At 29.7% G+C, this 21,762-nt stretch overlaps 2 protein-coding genes across 3 annotated transcripts in view; both read left to right on the forward strand.

Annotated features, from left to right (window-relative positions):
- LOC108693224 overlaps positions 1-4,080 on the forward strand; it is a 12,481-nt gene extending 8,401 nt beyond the window's left edge. The window contains exons 3-4 of the mRNA XM_018202048.1: positions 1,589-1,712; positions 3,900-4,080. Of these exons, the coding sequence (XP_018057537.1) occupies positions 1,589-1,712; positions 3,900-3,944 (169 nt within the window). The 3' untranslated portion in view covers positions 3,945-4,080. The remainder of the gene's footprint in view (positions 1-1,588; positions 1,713-3,899) is intronic.
- A 10,460-nt stretch (positions 4,081-14,540) lies between these two features.
- Positions 14,541-16,829, forward strand: LOC108693225. 2 transcript variants are annotated; one of them, XR_001932016.1, is made up of 5 exons: positions 14,541-14,840; positions 15,360-15,470; positions 15,552-15,674; positions 15,957-16,037; positions 16,625-16,829. XR_001932016.1 is itself a non-coding variant. In XM_018202049.1 (4 exons), the coding sequence occupies exons 1-4, from the start codon at positions 14,755-14,757 to the stop codon at positions 15,970-15,972; spliced, it is 336 nt and encodes a 111-aa protein (XP_018057538.1). In that variant the 5' UTR covers positions 14,541-14,754; the 3' UTR covers positions 15,973-16,391. The 2 variants fall into 2 exon arrangements, 1 of the variants encoding a protein (XP_018057538.1); XM_018202049.1 differs by lacking the exon at positions 16,625-16,829 and having other exon boundaries at positions 15,957-16,391.
- The last annotated feature ends 4,933 nt before the right edge of the window (positions 16,830-21,762 follow it).

A 21,762-nucleotide genomic window follows, 5' to 3' on the forward strand; every position in this document is an offset into this window, starting at 1 on the left:
AAAACGTAAATTTTGCATCTCTATCAGGAATCTTAAACTTTTGCGCGTAAATATAAAAAAAAAAATCTGAAGAATATGAAGCAATCGCAATTTATACTGCTGGATGATCTGCGCGACAGACAGCGAATATGATACACTGCGAGAAATTGATACGAAATTTAAAAATACTTCGAGCTACTAGCGTGATTCTTCTTCTCATAATCTTTTTCTCGTCATTTATTATTATATGAGACTTTTTTTTTGCGTATCTCGGCGACGACGTTATCGAGAAAGCAATTAATTGAACTTCAATAAACAAATTGTGAGATGATAAATATTGTCGTACTTGGTAGCATTGTAAATTATACTTGTATAACAACCATTCGCTAACGATAAAACTCATTAGCTATTATTACTTGATGGATTCTTAGCGATTGCATGAGTATTGCATGAGTATTGCATGAGTATTGCATGACTGTTGCGCTGGATGGCGTTATCTCTCTTTTCCTTTAGACGCAAACATTCAGCATGATTGTGTGAATTTATTTAGCTCAAACGTTATTTAGTCTGCTCGTGCGAATTTACCTGGAATGCGGCAAAATAAAATTCAATTTTAACAAAAATTTAAGGATATATATGTGTTATTTCAGAACTTGATAACTACTAAAAATATAAAAATTTCATAAATTGTCTTATGTCTATATCTATAAAATTTTTTTTGAGCACAATTCTCTTATTGATTTAAAAGTTATTTATTTTTTTTGTTAATTTTGATTTCTATATAAAATTGTGTTTTATGTATAACTTATTTGTAAATTTGATGAGAAAGTAACATTAAAAATGAAAAATTTTAAACATATACTGATCAAATAATAATAAGTATTCAAAATGTGCAAAAATTTATTTGGATATACTTATATGTTTAAAAGTTATTGACCTACAATTTCAGAGAAAAATATCATCATTTGATGCATAAAACCATTATAATCATTTTGATGCATAAAATCATTATAAGCCAAATTATTTGTCATTTCGTTTCGTCAATCGGTTTTAGAACATATTCGTCAATATTTTTTTCATGACGTTGGCTGATATTAACTTATTTTGACTGATTTAATTAATACTTTTTTAGCTGATATTGTATAGTCAAAATATTCTTTAGCGATTTATATATATATTATACTATGTGTGTGCGTGCGTACGTGCGTGCGTACATATAGATAACATAAAATATCGATTACAAATATATATAAGTAAAAATAATAATAAGATAAGTAATAGTGATAAATTGATATAATTTACACACGGAAAAATAATGTTATAATAGCATTACTTTAATTGAAAATGATTTTGTTAATTTAATATAATGAAACAGATAGCATTTTATTAAAATAAAAGTATTTGTTGATGTTTTATTAATACGTGTTAATGTATATGTGTTAATTTATTATTATTATTGAATTATTTCAAATTACATTGCTATTAATTATGTGTGTAGTGATGCTGGTTAATATATTTTTTCTTGTATATAAAATTATAATAAGATGACTCGATTAATATTCCGTGTTCGATAGATCGATTATTTGACTATTATTTTACTATTGTATAGAGGCCGTAAACGGAGATCCATCTCGGAGGACAATCTTCGAAAATTGCAACATTTCCTACTACTCATTACTCAAGGCTCGGAATCAACCGTGGACCAATCTGATCAGAATCGTCCCTTAACGTGGGTAAGTGCAAGATGATATCGTTGAAATTGATGCGTATATGTACAGTGAGTACAAAAAATATTCATATAGAAAAAATATTTAAAAAAAAATTTTATTTTAAAAAATTAAATATTATCTAGCGAGAAATGAGTCATCGAATCGATATCGATACGATGATTTCAACATCAATCCAACGTCGATTCGACGTTTAATTGATGATTGCTAGATAATTAACAATTTATTCATAAAATATAAAATATTCATAAAATATTCATAAAATATAAAATAAATTATATGTTTCTTAAAATTATATATACCAAAAAGATATGTATTAATTATAGAACATATTATTTGAAAAATAAGCGAAAATTAAAAGTTCCATTGTTTGAATGTTCAAAAAGTATTCGAGAAATTTAGCTTATAATATCAGAAATATATGCGAAGCTTATTTGTATATATTAGAACAGAATGTATTCATTATATAAAATTGTTAATTAATGTTTACTTTTTACAAATAAGACTTTTTTCATAAAAAATTTCCTTGTACGAATACTTTTTGCTCTTATTGTATGTGCAATCTGTTTATCGCCCTTGTTTCGCGCAATGTCGTAGCTATGAAATTTTTACGATAATAAGCACGTAAACGTTATCAAACGCTTTACTTACACATTTCATTTTCGGGGACGCATTTCACGTGAGATGCCGTAACGGCCCGTAACACTTTCGAATATAAGTGACGGTTTCCTTCATAACCGTTTATCATGTCCGCTTGAGTGAATAATATTTTACGATAAAGAAAGATCGATCGAACCAGCAGTGGTAAAAATCTAATGAATTGTTGAGCGTAATTAGTATCTTCTGAAAGTTTCTGAGACATAACGTGGGATGTTTCGTTCCTGTTCTTTTTATGAGATTATCTATTTTTCTCTTCTGTTTATGTACATAGATAATAAGTAAGCGTATAAAATATAAAATGCATCTATTATTGCGCTTACATTCTGTATATATGTTCTGTATAAGTATATACTGTTGCTCGGTAAAAAATTTGTCAAATATAATTATATGTATAGCTTCTTAAGATTTCCTCTTACATTAAGCATCTAGCCTGTGTTACACTTCTTTCATGTGCTTGTCATGTGCACGCTGATCATTCAATTATCACAAGCATATTATATGTACTGGTGTAAAAAGTGAAAATAATAATTAATCTAGTTTTATTGCTAAAATATTATTAGCATCACATTCTAAAATACACACATTAATCAAATATTTAGATATTTAAAAAGCACACTCCAAAAATGTATAGGAATTTTCAAGAGACTCGCCAACTTAATTCGCGTACGCCTCATTATAGGACTTTTGAGTGTTTTCTTCTTATAAGAAGTGCGCTCATCTCGTGGCGGGGCCATGTACTAATTTCCTATATATAATTATATATATGTATATATAAATTATATATAAATTATATAATGAATTATATATAATCCATGCATATATTTTTACATAATTTTATATAGTATAGTATAGATATAATATAGAAAAAACCAAGTAGCCAAAAAAGTTTGAGACCGTTAATTGAAAATATCTATTGTGTTAAATAAAATCAAAAACTTATGTATTCTAATTTGATATTTTTTATCTTTATTGTATCATATTAATGTTTTTTTATTATATTTAGCAATTTTATAATGAAATAAAAAATAATATAAAATGTTTCGAATTTTTTACAAAAAATTCTTTTTATAAATTTTTAGAGATACTTTTTTTGTCAAACTACCTTACTTCTTTTTTACTAATCTAGATAATCCAGAATTTTAAAATTTATTTATTTTCTCTGATGAAGGACTCTTCTAAAATAGCTCATGCAATAGTTTAGTTTCGAAAAGAAAAGCTTTATGATTGTAATCCATTTTCTTAAAAGTATTACGTTCACAATTGTTAAATATGACATCTATTTACTTCAAATCAAGAAAAAAAATGTTTTTTTATTTAAGTAGTATTTTTATTGCAATATACTCATTTTATATACCATGGCCTCAAATATTTGGCATTTATACAGCTAGCACTGTATGTAAATCTACAAGTAGAGGGACTCGATGACGCTCGCGGTAATACATTTGCGAGAATCGTCGATGTCGCCTACTTCATAATTACGAATCTGTCATCTCAATATCGGAACTAATTCTATTTCCTCTATTCTAATTACAGAAGGAGGATTCGCGGGAGGAGCAAAGGGACTATCAGTTGATTTAATTCATAGACTTGGTATAGCTCGAGAATGAGGCGAAAGTCAGGAAAGAGAAGCAGAGGACAGACAACTGGAGAAGAAAGAGTGTGCTAGAGACAAAAGAGAAAGAGATAGCGAAATAAGAGAGAAGGAGGAAATAGAGTATAATTAAAAAGATACATACATATACACGCACATACATACACATACATGCATACACGCACATTTAATTTGATCTCTCAGCCGTGATCCGTCGACAATGCACTATTACGGATAGCCTCCGTCCGAGAGCTTCCAATTTTCTTATTAATTTACGCCTTACTTAAGAAATAAGTAATCTATTGACATAAGAAATGTACGTTGCATGCGTAACATGCTTAAGATTTAAACGGCAACAGCGGGAGATAACGAAAGCGTACAGCAAATTACTGTGCAAAGTGCTGATGTCCTTGGGGGAAAAACGGCACGATCGTATCCAGATCGTATCCAGACTGCGTTCTTTATTTAAGTATTCGAGACTTAACGAGAAAACAGTATTTTACATGTGAACGCCGTTGTAGTATTCGCGTATAATGTATAATTCGCAAGATTCATTCTTGATGCACACTTGAATGTTTTTTGCCAGCGAATTCAAGATCATATTTATCTGAGTTTTCGTTCACATTTAGTCGGCTATTATTTTCATTGTATAAAACACTTAGATCTTCTTATAAAAAAACAAATGATTATTCATATTGTACTCAGAAAAAAAGGATAGTGATAGCAATTACACGTATAAGGACAATTATACAAGTTTTTTATGTATATATAGAGAATTAACACAATATAATTGAATAAATTATTTTATAATTATTGCAACTACAAAATAGTTTATTCAATTATATATGTACATAATTAATTCTATACTAAAATTATAATTATAATTATCTGCATCTTTATAGTCATCATCATTATATATTTTTTCTGAGTGTGATTTTTCTCGACCACGTCGAATTTAGTCGATTGCTGTAAGTTACGTGAAATGTTTAAATGATAATTTCGTAAGAAAGTACAAAATTATTTTAATTTGTTTTCCAATTTTTTTTTATCGCGTCGATTTTCTCCGCATAAAATGTGCAATCACATTAACACGAAATGGAAGTCGAAAGACAAAGAAGAACGTCTTACTGGTTCACTTTTATATATATGAAAAAGTTAAATCTCTCCATATAAATCTCAACTTTAATAAATTCTCTAAAGAATATCTTATAATATTTTATAAAAAATTTGTTATATTTTAAATTTATGAAAATTTCTGAGAAAAATACCTTAAATTTTTTCAAGTTTTTTAAGTTTTCTTCAGAAATTATAGAAATGAGAAATCTTGATCTTAGAATATTTCAGAATTTATATAAGAATATTAGAAAAGATATAGACATTTTCTGTATTTCTGAAAAGTTTTAATGTATAAAAAAATCTAAGAAATTTTCTAAAGACTTATAAAGTTATATAGGAATTGTAAAAAAACGCTGATATAAAAATTTTATGAAAAATTCTAAGATAAATTTTTAACAGAGAAGTGTGTCATATAATTTTTCTTCGTTCTATAATCGACTAAATCCAACATGGAATTTTTGCAATGTAATGACCGATCGAGTTGTATTTTAAATAAATTCTTTTTCCGAAGAATAAATTAAAGATAATTGCACTAGTTAACTTACAAATTAACTTATAATTGTGAGCACATTTATGATGAAACTATCACGAGTGGCGAGAAACATCTAAAGAATCTTGCGAATTTATTTTAACGAGTTTCCTTTGAATTAAAGCGATTATTTTGCGGACAATTCATTGAAATTAATGTCTGTTCTGCGTCTTCTTCTGCATACGAAGGACCAAGATTAACGTTTAATCGCAGATCTTAAAGCTCTTTTTTTTACGTCGTAATACGAGCGGCACATATTGCATTCCGGGCTCGGCCATGTACGTTTATGATTCTTATTTAATTTTTTCTCTTTGTACATTGATGATTATAATTTACGATAGATTAAAGAAACGTATTAATTTATGGAATTAATCGCAATGACGTATCGAAAGAGAGTAAAGTTTAATGCGACATTATCTTAGTATATTGTTAATCCGAACTCTTCCGAAAGGCGAATTTTATTTATTTTTGTAAGTTTGATTTTTGGAGATTATTTTAGATATGATTAATATGAATGGAAAGAGAGAAAGAGAGAGAGAGAGAGAGAGAGAGAGAGAGAGAGAGAGAGAGAGAGAGACTCGCGCTGTGCTTCGCGAGTCTACGTTCCTTACTATTTACTATTTATCGTCATTTATAATGTTTACTATTTTACTTGTATACTTATTTTTATTGTATATTTATTTATTTATTTATTTACCTATTTATTTATTTATTTATTTATTTATTAGATGTGGGAACGATTATGCATGAATTTTTTAGAACGTAAATTTTGTAAATCGATTACTGTGAAAAGATTTTCGCTGTATCGAGACATTTATGTTTCTTTTCTACTAATAACGTCGTCGGATTACTTTGAACAAACATGTATACGCGATTATGACTGCAATAAAAAGAATTAATCAATTGATGCAATTTATTCTCGTTTTTATTGTATTCCGTCCACTTTTGTAACTTTCCTATAACAAAATACTGTCTGAAATTACCATAGCATTCTTCAAATTCTAAAAAAAAAACACAACGAGAAGAAGATATTGAATCAAAAACATTCAATAAATGCTAATTTGACATCCAGACAAAATTTATTTATTCTATGAATTTACAAATTATTTTAGGTATAATTACAAAAAAAAAGGATTTTGCAGTATACTATTTGGAAGGTCAGGAATACTCATGATTTCTTGCATCTCGTTCAAGATTAAGTTCAAAAAAATCTTTAAAAAAATTTTGAAAATTTATCACTAATTAAGAACATAAAAACAAAAAGGATGAAATACATAAAAATGGATAGAATGTACGTTTCTAATGGAAGTTTTATCATATTTCACTTTTGTTGAAAAGACAATTTTGAAAAAGATATCTTTTCATTATCTTTCTACAGTTGTTTTTTCGGCAAAGCGAAAAGTCGATTAAAAGATATCTTTTTGTATTACCAAAAAGAGAGAGAAAAAAATTACAATTTTGTTATCGGTTTCTTTAGCGACTCATAACAACATTTGCTTTACATAAAAGCTTTATCTTGTATGAAACAAGCTTCAGTCGCACGACAGATTAAATGGAAGAACAATTCCCTAGCAAATCAAAATGTAACTGTAACATAACTTAGAGAATACATAGAAAAAACAATATATTTCATGATTAGAGACAATATGTATCATATAATAAGTATCATATAATTTTAAGGATATTATACTTTAGAACAATAAAAATATATTTCTTTATCACATTATACAACAATTATTTTTTAAAATCTACACATACATACCTCAAAATATAATATCAATCATCACAACTGATATGCATAATATAAAAGATCACAACTGTGATCTTTCAGCAATTTAACGAATGTTATATGACTGATACATATAAAATATGTACTACAGATACGTTTATCCAAATTTCAGTCATTCTAAGGGTGCATTAGAGGAGACGCTAATAACGTTTTTTTTGTGTCATTTTGTCATACCTGGAATAGTAGTAGGGTTTCGCGTTTTTCCTTGAGTGCTCGGCTCAATCTCATTAATTGTGTTCGGTAGAGAGCTCCAGTAATGGTCTCGATTTGAGCAACTCATAATACACGACACCAAGCTGATCCCATCAAATACACAACATGAGTTTTTTTCCATGAATATTCGGCTTGGCTGTCGATGTTGAAGCATGGCCAGATGGTTCCCATGATTTCCTCTTCTTTGGATTATCGTAGTGGATCCATTTTTCATCACCAGTGACTATACAATCCAAAAAATCTTTTCGTTTATGCCTGGCAAGCAGCATTTCACATGTGAAAAATTGGTGTTCAACGTTTCTCGGCTTCATATATAGAATCCAATTCCCTTGCTTTTGAATCATTCCCAATGATTTCAAACGATATGAAATTGTTTGTTGAGTCACTCCTAATGTAAGTGCAAGTTCTTTTTGCGTTTGGCATGAATCTTCATCTAATAATGCTTCCAATTCTGCGTCTTCGTACTTCCGCTACGTTCTTTGTCTTCGACGTCAAATTCATCGTTTTTAAACTTTTGAAACCACTCACGACAACTTCTCTCTCACTTAAGGCAGCATCATCATATACTTCTACAAGCAATCTATGAGCCTCAGCTGCAGATTTCTTCAAATTAAAGAAGTAAATCAAAAGTTCCCGCAAATAACGCTTATTCGGCTCAAAACTCGACATTTTCGTACAAAAAAAAATATATGATGCTGATACAAAATCGCTAATTCAATATTTCAAGGTTATGATGTTGCCGGATGTCCACTCTTATGATATATCGTTTTACATCAAATAATTTTAACTATAGTTTATTAGTGGCGCTATCTTTTGCAAACGGCGGAAACTTATTTGTATTCCATAAAATAGTCAAACTTTTTTTTTGGCTGTTAGTTCAAACCAAATTTTATTTTTAACTTTTTAATTACTTTTTTTATTAACTTAATTTTTAATTCAATTAATTTTATTATGGATTAATTTGTATTTTAATTTAATTAAATTTCCAAAGCTATTAACTTTAATTTAATTTAGTTAAAAAAAAAGTTAACTTTCCAACCCTGTTCAAAATGTTGAATGTTACATAACTATGCTACATCCTTTTTATGTACTTTTTACTATCCATAGCGTCAATTTTTATCACTTATTATATCTATTTTGTATATATTTACATAACATCTTACATATATAAATATGTAAAAAGATGTTTATATTACATTATAGTAATATATCAATTATTGATACATTTCTGATATGTATCATTAATGATATATTCAAAGTTGACATAGAACTGTAGCATTGTATATTTAATGTTTATAAATATAATTACACAAATAATATTATATGTAACATCCCTGATACTCATATAGTATTACGTCTACAACTAAGCTACATGTTGTGGTTGCTAGTTGGGACTATATTTGTAGAAATGACTTATGGGCGAGATTTTAGTATAAGAAAGATTTGAAAATTTGTATGTATGTGTCGCAGCCTTTTTGTGAAATTAGCCTTTTCTCGAAAAGACTAGCCTTTTTTTTACGCAAAATGGCACCTTTTTGTGAAATCAATGATAATTCCTCAATTAAACTGACGCACTTAGGCTTTTCGCGAAAAGGGTTAACTCACATCAGTCTTATTAGTTAATGATACACGTTCTGCAAAAAGGCTAACGAAACGTCCTTTTTGCGTAAATTTTTGCGTAATAATAGATTCTAGGCTTTACATAAAAAAAGCTAGATGTTTTGTTAGCCTTTCTGTAAAAAGTATATTATTAATCAACTTAACCCTGGAACAATAATAGTAACTATCAAATAAAAGCAATTTGATAATTCTTCAGAAGAATTTCCTCCGATGAAATTAGGCTCATTCGACGCGTTCAGAAAGAATCTGGCAAATAAAGGTTCAGGACTGTCCTACGAAGTAAGATGTCGAACGTTAAAGTTCACAACTATTGAGATTAGGAAATCTGTTATGTAGACAGTGGGGTGTATAACAGTAATGTTTATTGGTTCGGAGCGACATAGTCTAACTGTCTAAAAATTGCAGGCTAGACAATAAAAAGACCACTCTAAAAGATTGTTCTCATACCCCACTGTCTTTATAGATTAGAAGTATTTCAAGTGGACACTCTATCTAGGCTGCAACTTCTAGACGGTTAGGCCCCAAGCGGATAAGTTTTTTTTTGTTCGGGGCTCCAAGTGAATATGTTTTTCTTTTGTTCGGGGCGCTAATAAGCACTGGTCTATACATTTCATTGTCTACATGATAGCTTAATAATCATGTTACGTAGTTATACTTTAGTCAACTTTAACGCTTAATATCTTGTTTCGCAGAGACATGGATCCGAATTTTTTCTGCCAGATTCTTTTATTTTACGCAAAAATGCGCCTAATTTCATTGAAATCGGAAGTGAGGAAGCTCTTCTAAGTCAGAGCTTTTGCAGTTTTTACAAAATTAGTCTTTTTATGAAAAGGCTAACTCACATCAGTCTGGTTTTAATGACGTTCTGCAAAAAGCTAACAAAACATCTAGCCTTTTTGCGTAAATCCTAGATTCTAGGCTTACACGAAAAATGCATACGATATCGATGTAATAGTAAACGACGTAGTAAAATGATATGTTGTTTTATAATAAATCATATGTGTGCATTTTATAGTCAGTAAAATAGCGATTCTTCGGAATTTATATATTTGATGTTTTTTAACTTCCCTAGTTTAGAAAGGGTATGTAGATTTTTTAGATTGATTAATTAACTAACATTTTCGTCTTTAAAATTATTTGAGGAATGCGCTGTTAAAAAATAATCTGATAGTTGTGTACAGGACATTCTGTATAATAAAATGAGAGAGAGAGAAAAAGAGAGATTTCTATTCAGTCCCGAGGAGGGATTGTCGGGCCAATTGTACTTAGTACTACTTATAATACGAGAAAAGGCAACAACATACTACGTGATTCAACATGGAGCAATTAATATCTACTAAGCGGAAGACTAATTTCTATTCTCCTGTAATGAGTTTATCAATCAAAAATTACAAATTATTTGAAATGACACAGGTCATTCCACTCAGATGGATCGAAGTGTTTGAACTCCTCCGAATAAAACGAAGGAAAAATATTGGGTTGTCCGGAAAGTTCGTGTCGACTTTGAAGGAAAATTGAAACGCAGAAGATTTAAATTTTAGTATATATTTATTAAATTATATAGGTGCCATTCTGTTCTACAACCTTTCTTCATCTTTCAGGCAACTTGAAAATTCCGTCCTTCCAGAATCTCTCAGGTTTTTCAGCGAAAAACTTTTCTAAGTGATTTTTTACCTTGACCAAAGAGTTGAAGCTTTTTCCATTAAGGAAATTTTGTAATGATCGAAATAGGTGGAAATCAGAGGGCGCGAAGTCTGGTGGATAGGGAAGGGATAGGTAGAACATCCCAACCGAGCTCCAACAACTTTTGTCAAGTTATCAAAGACACATGAGGCTGCGCATTGTCCTGATGAAACACGATGCTCTTCCGATTTCTGAATGTTTTTGTTCAATTGCTGTTCAATTGCTCTTCAATTCGTCTAATTGGGAACAATACTTCTCTGAATTTATCGTCTCGTTGTTTGGTAAAAGCTCATAATACAGGATCCCTTTCCAATCCCACTAGACACAGAGCATGACCTTCTTTGGATGAAGACCGGCTTTTGGGGTGGCTAAAGGTGGTTCATTCCGCTTTCCTCAAGATCTTTTTCGTTCAACATTATTATGAATGATCCATTTTTTATCTCTCGTCACTACTTGCTTCAAAAATGGTGTCTCCTCGTTGCGTTTATAGAGCGAGTCGCAAATGGAAATGCGATCCATCAGATTTTTCTCCGTTAAATCGTGGGGAACCCATACATCAAAACGGTTTATGTAGCCAAACTTCACAAAATGTTCGTCGATTTTGACATATTCAACATTTCTGCTAATTTACGTGTCGTATAGCGTGGGTTATTCTCGATCAGTAGTGTTTTAATCTGATCTTCATCTGTGGTGGAGGGCGTTCTTGATCTTCAAGGTTGAAATCATCAGCTTTAAACCTAGCAAACCACTTCCGCACAGTTCTTTCAGCTATAGCTCGTTCGCCTTAAACAGCGCATATCTTGTTTGCCGCTTGTGTGGCATTTTTGCCTTTCCGATAAAAGAAAAGCATTAAATGTCTAAAATGCACTTTGTTTTTTTCCATATTCAAAGGCATATAAAACTGACAAAAATTAACGTATCGCAACCAAATTTTTTTCTAAGTATGTCTGAAGTATCGTCTTTTACGATACGTACGTATGTCATTTGTTTTCAATCGTTCTGATATATTCAGACCTATTCTTTCAGACGCCTACCAAAAATCGGCACGAACTTTCCGGACAACCCAATATAAACAGGAAACGATAATGCAATCGCAATGATAGAAATAAATCTAGCAATTCAATCATAATTTATTATAAACAAAATTTGGCTTGACTTTCGGATAATATCCAATGTGGTCATCCGACATTTATCTGGTAGATATGAATTTGATTATTTGACAAACTTATATGCAGTTGATGCAGTCTGACGTCAGCAATTAAAAGATCGCAATACGTTTTTTTAATGAATTTCCGGAATGTAGTTACCGAGCGATTCGTTATTACTTATATAAGTAAGCTGCATTCCGAAACCTTTTAAAGAAAAAGTGTTGCAACCTTTTAATTGCTGACTGTATGATACATATATGTATCATATCTAACAATATTGACTATATTTCAAATTTGCTGCCAGCACTAAAAATTTGTAATTCACGTTATATGTACTATAGATTTTTAGTACGACAATTTCACTAAAACATGTTTAATTGCTTCTTTTACTATCGCACAATTATTTTTTTATTTCACATAGATTCATTAACGTTTAGTATGAATCGGCCATCCAATTTATTAAGTTTCGTCAGCATCGCTTCAAATCAATGAAATTAATCGCAATAAATGAAATTCATCCGTATCTTTTCTGCATCCATTCCTTCTTGTGCATTTCTCACATTTTTAAGCAAGAATGTCGTTTTTATTGATGTTACAAGGTTACCACACTTACGCACAGATTTCGTCATTTTATACCAATACATATATTCTCAGCTTCAGTAATTATCATAACGGAAAAAATATATGTTAATAAAAAAACTTTCAATTTTAAATATATAATTAATATATACAGATATGTTGTGTGTGTGTGTGTGTGTGTGTGTGTGTGTGTGTGTGTGTGTGCATTAATTTTTACTTAAAAAGAAGAATTCATGGAAAAATATAATATACATACTATATATATTGTATCGTCGCACATAATGTTTTAAAGTTTGTTATACATCAGCCTTGCTTCCGTATTATTATACGTCGCGCGATAAGGTTTAAATATAATAAGAGATTAATGCCGGAAGTAAAAAATAAAAATGAGAAATCGTATAGAGCAGTAAAGTTTCGTAATGATACATTGCGTGACTCGTCTGATGGTGTCTAATTTCTATATAACGAAAGTCTGTGATTAGAAAAAAATTCAAAAGTGACAATGTAGCGCATTAGAGCGATTTCATAATATTGCACATAGAATAAGAAAAATATTGAAATTAATATTCATCTTAACGAAATTTTATTATTTAAAATAAAAGACATAAACAAAGAGAAATATAAAAAAAGAAATATTAAAAGAAGAAAAAAAAATATTTTAAAAAATATACAAGAGTTATATATATTAAAATATCTAAACGAAATTATATCTTAAACAATATTTAAATTGAGAATTAAAATTATCATAGCTAATTGAAGTTATAATTTTCTCACAGCATAATTCGGATAAGCAATTCTAAATGAACATAATTATCGGATAAGACGCATAAATTATGTACGTTCATGCCCAATTAAAATCTTATATCAAAATGAGGTCAAAAGTTCATTTTCTCATTTTTACGAAATTGCTAGTTGCGTTTAATTTATTTCATAATGAGAATTTCTGGATCGTTATCGAATTTGTATACGGAGTACTTGTTAAATCAGACTATGAGAAATGAATATTTTGTACGTCTTATGCACTTTGACATCTATAAAAAAAAAGTTAAATATATTACGTAGAAGATGAGGAGGACGTACTAGACTGAACTGGAAAATCCGGTTATTACCGTAGATTTTCCGACCGCACATAGTGGTCACTTTTTGTAATCAAAAAACGTTCGGTTGAATTCTGTATCGATTGCAATAAATTTTTAAAAAATACTCATTTACTCATTTACTATATAGCGAAAATTTACACGCTTTTTAATGTTGCAATTTATTAATTAACAAAAATTGTAAATTTATACTAACTTTTTGGCAAACATTTCTTAGTGTGTTCATAATTCTTTCAATCTTAATATTTAAGGATTTTCAAGATTACTGATTACGAAACCGTCTTAAATTTGAAACCGAACTTAACTTTGAAAATTCAAAATGGCGAATATGGTGACCGCGAAATGTGAAGACAAATTTTGTAAAATTTGATATAATCTTAACGAGATATATAATAGATGTAATTAACGGCAATAATATTAATATAAAATAATAAAGTGTACACAAAATATACTTCGTACTTTTAAATTACTTCCAAATGCGTTTAGCGTTACTCAGAATTAAATACGTTTAGCGTTATACTCAGAACTAAAGACGTGGATCTAACAAGTTCTATTTAAGTTTCTATTTTTGTTTCTTTTTCGTTTTTTTATTTTATTTATTGAGACGCAGAGAGATGTCGGAATACATAAACGGAACTATCTTTGATTAACATAAATCATTATTATTAATAATAATTTAAGAATAAGAGAACAAATTTTGTTTGTAATATGAAATCCAGATGAAATTCTATGAAAGTTGCCAAAGGGATTCTCGTATCTGGAATAATTCAGTTTGATGCAATTTGATCAGAAGCGATCCAACGGCGGGGGTAAAAGCGTTAATGCTCGTACGTGACATAGAGAGGGGGACACGTATATATATATGATGACGTTTGTTACTCTGACTTAATAGTTCACACATAACAAACCAGAAAATCTTTTAAAGATCATGTTAATCATTTAAGCTCATTAAAAGAAACGGTTTTTTTCTTCTGTCGCCCGGTGAGATTTCTCCCCTCATTGTTAACCGGAAATACAATCAAAATGAGATACTTATCGATGACGATCTGTGTCCTCGTGACATTCGCGCTGCCGAAATCTATCTATGGACATCCTGCGACTGACAGCAGGTAATCATTTATTTTATGTGTGTATTTTACGTGTGTATATGTTCGCAAAAATATCAGTTGATCATGGAAAGTGAAGAGAAATCGACATTTTGGTATCCAGTCTTATTTCAATGATAGAATTGATTTTCGTTTGATTCTTCTCTTACGGAAAAATACATTCTTGGAGATCCGAAAAATAACATCTAATTAAATGTTAATTCCCAATAAATAAACCTTCAACTTGAGAATCAACACTCAATTTAACCGTTCATTTCGGATCGCTAAGAATGTATTTTTTCGTAAGGATTTGGATTCTCACAAAATTTTTTTACGTACATACGTTGCAGAACAATATTATGAATATATTGAACATATGTTGGCGATGGTTCTTTTCAGCATAAATAGACCGATTGTTTTGTAATAAAAGAGATATGTCTCTAATAAATTATATTTTTTTAATGAAAGACAAAAACTGATATTTTCCACATTTTTAAATATGCTATCTTACTCGATAGCTCATTTTTTGCTACTTTATATAAGGTCGATCTTGAATATGTTGGAATCACATGTGTCAAAGCTAGAAACTATCTCTAAACCAAAAGCGATCTCGATGCTCATTCAACAGAAAAATTTATCGATTCCGACTAAATCGTGAGTTGATTTAGATCCCTTTTCTTTCTCTTTTTTTTCAATTGTGTTAAATCCACCACACAATCGGTTGCATATTTACAGACGACAAAGACGCTTGTCGGATCAAAGACTAGCCGAGCTGGAGACGCTAATGAGTTTGTCAAAACTTGTTTCTCAATCACTTGTTGCGACATCTGGACATGGACAACCAGATCCAAGGATAATGTAAGAAGAATTTAATTAAAAAATCCTACACACATATAATCGATATAATAAGTAAAGAGAGAGAGAGAGAGAGAGAGAGAGAGAGAGAGAGAGAGAGAGAGAGAGAAAGAGAGAGACAGAGAAAGAGAGAATATAGAAACAATAAGGATTAATATATTTATGATATTAATTTATATATTCTTTTTCTCCTATAATTTTTATATTTCATATTTTAATTTGAGCTACACATATGTGATAATTTTTCAAATTTGTGTATAACTAATCGACGATGTTTAATTACAGTGGGCGGCGAAAATGATGAATCAGACTACATCGAGTTAATGTATCTATTAAAGTAAAACATCGCGTATATTCTCTAATTAGGTAAATATTTTATTCTATTATTACGGATTACACAAGAACTTCGCTCGCAGATAGCGAATCTTTTTTGTAATCTGTGTTAACCAAACATCTTCGATGGAAGAATGCGAAAAAGATGAAAGACATGATGATGAAGATCACGTTTTTTTGCAATATTTTGCGACGCATGTTATTTTGCGTAAATAAATCATGGCTTATGATAATTGCATGTATCGTAAATTCGAAAGAAACATTAATGTTAACATAAGTCTATACTTCGAGAATAACGCAAGGCTATCGCTGTCACTGTATCAGTGATAAGTCGCAACGGTCGTTCGATTCACGACGGCATGGCGCGGCGGCGCTCGTGCCGTTCCTTATCACTAACGCGACATTTCGCAATTATTTCTATTTGCACTAAAAAAATAATGAGCTCTGCTCTAATTACGTTTTGAGATAGAGGAGAGAGAATGATTAGAATTTTTATATTTTATATTAATAATTTATGTGTCTAATTGCGAAAGCTTAATGCCTATCATTTAATGAATATTTATGGTAATTTACATACTTTTGATATACATATATTACAGTTTATTTTATTATATTTTCAGTTGAATAGACTGATAGCGTCCGAAAAATGAAAGCGTGCATTTCGTATCACGATGAATGAGCCTGGTATATAAAAGAGAACATTCTTTGACTCATTTCATTGTTTTACGGAACGATTACTTTAGAAGTTAGCAAAATTACAAAACGAAAATTGTTATATAATGACTGGGGTAGAGATGCATGAAGAAATATTACAGATTTCTTAGATCCAAGTCTGTTGATATTATATAATTTAATCGAATATATTATATATATTATTTATATGTATATATTATATATTATACACTATATATTATATATTATGTATTATTTATTACTTATTATTTATTGTATATTATACATTATACACAGTGTGTTTCAAAATTTGCAATCGCGGAATGCAAGACGTGATACTTTATGCTAAAAAAAATATTTTTCTTTAGTAAAATTGCGTTTGATAAGTATAGTTTTTGCAGAAAAGTAGATTGAAGTTAACGAGTAAGCACTCTAATGAATGTGGCGCTCAACGGCGCGTTTCTTGCTCACTTGTATCTAATCCTTAGTTACACTGTTAGAAACGCTTCCTTTATATGTAAATCAAGCTCATGGTTATGAACGAAATTAAAGGAACGAATGATTTAACTGAAAATTAAGTTACAATTACTTAAATGTAATGAACATATATATTACTGGATCAATTCTAAACAGAATCATAAGACTCATATAACGTATTCTCGTAAAATTTGTAAGAACTTATGACTAATATTCTAATTTTATGCGTATGTATCATAAGACGTATGATTATTCATAAATATCTACAATTTCTTGTAAATTTTATGAATAAGAAGCTGTTTGTAAAAATATTGTATAAAGGTATAAGCACTTAAAAATTCTTATAAGCTTTACAGGAAGTAAAGTTAGGAGTCTTACGATTCTGCTTAGAATTTAGGCATAAATTTTATAAAATTTTATGAAAAGTATATTATTTTTATGAAAATTTTTATGAAAAATACATTAAATTTTTATGAAAAATACATTAAATTTTGTACATGTATACAATATATATAATTATACTTTTCAGTTATAAATATATTAAATTTAATGTAACACATGAAATGTCACACATGAAATTAAGTTCAAATTATGTAACTTAAAAATATATTAAATTTCTTTTTTTAACGGTATAATATTCATAAGTAATGTCTTAAGACGCTGATACGGCTATGATATGATTATAGTTTACGATACCTGAAGACTGTACTTAAAACAATCTCAAATATACAATAAAAATATCAGTTATGAATGTTGGACATTAATCTTCTTCCGTACTATATTTAAAAAATAAAAAATTAGCAAAATGAATATTACTTTCTTTTTTTATGTAATAAATAACAAATAAAAGAATTGTCTATTTTGTAGATTCATTTAAAAGTAAAGACAAATGTAAATAATAATATGCTTGGCAAGCTTTGTTAAACTTTTTGTTTTTCGATTTAAATACGTATCGCATAATTGCGTATGAGTCATACAGTATGACTAAGTTAAATAATATATCACTAAACTCAAAGAATAGTTTACTAATTAAATGAATAAATAATCCTTAAACGCCGAAAAACAAATTTATTTTAAAACTGTGATTAAAAATAGAATTAAATTGTATTCGAGTTAAAATATTTTAAGAGAGTTAAGATATTTTAATTCTCCTTATTATAAAAAATACATACTGAAGGCTTGTTCAAAATTATTAATTTTCAAAATATTTACTAATTATGTAATTATATAAAATCTCAATAACAATTGTTTCGATATTTTTAAATTTATTTTTACATATTTTTAAAGCAATTATCTACAAAGAATGTCAAGAGAATTTAAAAATTGTATAAAAATAAAAATTGTTTCGACATAAAAAATAAAGATTTACATTTTTAAAATAAAATATCATTTTAAAATTATGTTTCTAACATATGTCACGTATAAATAATTGCTTTAAAAAATATTATTAAAAATATTTTTGTTGCTATTTGGATTGTTGATCTTTTTAACAACATGCGAAACAAAATTGTATTGACCATTTTGGTAAGTCTTTTATTAAGGTGACGTTTTGCTTGCTTAATTCATTTACTATAGAATAAGTTATTAACCAATTTATAAATTTATTTATTAGAATATGCAGAAATTTTCAACAATCGGTCGGTCAACCATTTGCGAGCAATTTCGATTTCTCTATAAAATATTCATCTGGCCTCATCTAATTATTGTATAATTTTTATTCCATCTCTATTATTGTCTTCATTTTTTTAACATTATTGCATGGATTCGTAATATCTGAAGATGGTTCAATTTAGGCCGAAACATGTAATAAATGTTTTAAATTTGAATTTATAGAGTATGTCTCGTATATTTTTTACTCGTATATTATTATATTTGAATTTTGTAATTGACTCTTACATGACCTTTCTAATTTTCTATTATTTTAAAACAACATATATTGCACGCGCTTGTCATATGATTTAAAATGATTGCAAATGATTAAGTTCTAATATGAATAAAGTGAAATAAAAAAATAATAAGTGATAGTAAGTAATTACGAATAGATTATTGATTATTTATTATGCATGAAATTGAGTTTTGCTGTCATAGCAGACATATTGAAACAAAATCCGCTAAAAAATGGTGAATTAAGGTCAAGCTCTGATTGGTTGCGCAAGAATATATCTTGTCTACTCATGGGAGAAAAATAGAAATTTAAACAAATAAAAATGTTTTCACAGAAAGCGAAATGTTATTGTTTTCGTGTACAGTCGTGAACAGAATTGCAAAATTTTTTTTTCAATGGATCTCGTAACTCAGCCTTGCTCGTAGAGAGGTTGAATTATGGTGAAAGATACAAGCCTAGATGAAGCATTCCCGTGATTGCGCAGTAAGAGCGTGAATTTGAGGCGAAATTTGTTGCAGAATCAGTGAAAGAAATCTTGGAGGCACTTAGATGGGATGTCTTATCGTACCCACTTATTCATCACTCTATTCATCAAACATTGTTCCTTCAAAGTTCCTTTCAGGACATTTATCATGGAACAAAATCGGAATGCATTCCAATCGGAATTATTCAATTATTCCTTAGATTTCTATTGTGTTTTCTGAGGAAAATGGAATAATTCCGATCGGAATCCATTCCGACTTTATTCCACAATGGGTGGGAGACGCTATTCACGCTATTTAGCGTTACAAACTGTTCGCTACAGATAGCGCTAACAAACACAATCATGACGTCACTAATGGTAGCGTGTTACGTCACAACTGCGCGCTATCAACGTTATTCCTTCCGAGGTAGGTGTATTGGTAGCGTTTAACATTCGTCAAAGTTAGATTAATGTTTGAGGGAATTCTGTTTTCGAATGGCACGAAACTTTTCTCTCTTAGAATTTCGTAAAATAAACATACGTATGTAATGTGTGAATTTCAAATTGTATCATAATGAATGCAATCTCAATTTTAATCTCTCCTAATGGCTTGCCACTAGGCTAGATTGAACGTAATTCTTGCTTGTGTATTATCTTTAACTTTTCAAAGTTTCTGCGAAGTTCAACTTATGTATTTGATTTTATTATAAATGTGAAAGTCAGACATATCTTTTAATTCCCGTGTACGGAAAAAAGTTATTATTCCGGTATAGCGCAGCAGGGTATTCCGCTATAAATGCTTAAGGTCCTTATTAGATGTAAATATGCTTCTTCTTCTGAAATCGACCACAAATTCTCAAGGATTGTTCCTTCTGATTAATTTATTCAGTGTAATTATTAATTTGTAACTATTAATTTTTTGATCTAGTTTATATTGTTCACTCCGGCCTAGCGGCAAATTATTATGAAGATTGCGATTGAGATTGTATTCTGTTATTCACTACGAGAAAATTAAAAATTTACGTTACAAATATTTTACAAAACCTTAAAAATTTTAATTATAGAGAGAAGTTTGGTTGGTGATTGAAAATAGAATCCCTTACATTAACTTAACCTCGACGAATATCTCTTTTTTTTAAACGCTACCAATGATAGGATCGTTCATAAAATTTGCTAACGCGCTATTGGCTCCAAAAACAACAGCGTTTGCGCGAATAGGGTCTCCCCAAACGCACCCAATAGATGTCCAGATCCAGATTATCATTTGTTTCGGTCGATGCAACATAGTCTTTCTGAGTAGCATTTCAGTTATTTCGAAGATACTAAAAAAATGGCTCGACGATTGGATCGCCTCGAAAGAACCTGAATTTTTCTATCGCGGAATTCATTTGTTATCCGAAAAATAGGAAAAGGTTGTAATTTCGATAGACAATATTGTGAATAAAATATCTTTGTGATGAAATAAACATGAGTTTTTGTAACAAAAAACAACGAGAATTAATCTAAACATTTAATAGGTAACTACACACACGCACACGCACACGCACACACACACACACACACACACACAGGAACCGCAAGCCGGCAAGCCGCGCAAATATAAATATAAAACATAGCCATATTGTAATTTCTCTCTGTATCTCTTTGATTGATTTCTTATTCGATTTAACAAAACAAATATAGCCAATCCAATCCAATGGTGCAACATCTCAAGTCGGGATCAGGCCTCTCATACGTATGCCTGTCGTGCGCACGCAAGTTGTACACAGAGAGCACGAGCGTGGCGTAGCAGTAGCGCACGAGACTTATGTCAGAAATGGCCAGAGATCCCGGGTTCGCGATTCCAGGCATATTCAAGAATTTTTCATGCGCTCGTAGTTCCTCTTCGATCGGTCTAGCAAACCACCAAGAGTATCTATTGCCAAGAAAACCTCTTAAAAACTGCCGTTCGAAACCGGCGAAAAATTGTAGGTCCCATATGTCTCTGTTATCATAGCCATCAATATTATATTAGGTGTAGTAAAAAGAAATCCATTATTTTTGCATGAAATTGAATGGAAAAATAATGGATTTTTTTTACTACACCTAATATTCGCAGTCTCTATAATGAAAATGAAATTATTATGCGAAAATGATTAAATTTTAATTAAAAATAGACAACTAAAAAACAAAATAGAAAAATGTTTTTAATATATGCTGCAAAATTTAACTTTATAATTAAAATTATATATAAATCAAAAACAAGAATATTATTTCTTATT

This window comes from Atta colombica, unplaced genomic scaffold (assembly GCF_001594045.1).
Source record: "Atta colombica isolate Treedump-2 unplaced genomic scaffold, Acol1.0 scaffold89, whole genome shotgun sequence".
NCBI lineage: Eukaryota > Metazoa > Arthropoda > Insecta > Hymenoptera > Formicidae > Atta > Atta colombica.

What these genes read in the sequence shown, in the direction of transcription:
- LOC108693225 (XM_018202049.1), top strand. Translation starts at nt 14,755, where the DNA reads ATGAGATACTTATCGATGACGATCTGTGTCCTCGTGACATTCGCGCTG. An exon ending in CATCCTGCGACTGACAGCAG is followed by an intron (nt 14,841 to 15,359) that starts GTAATCATTTAT and finishes ACTTTATATAAG; the next exon opens with GTCGATCTTGAATATGTTGG. An exon ending in TTATCGATTCCGACTAAATC is followed by an intron (nt 15,471 to 15,551) that starts GTGAGTTGATTT and finishes GCATATTTACAG; the next exon opens with ACGACAAAGACGCTTGTCGG.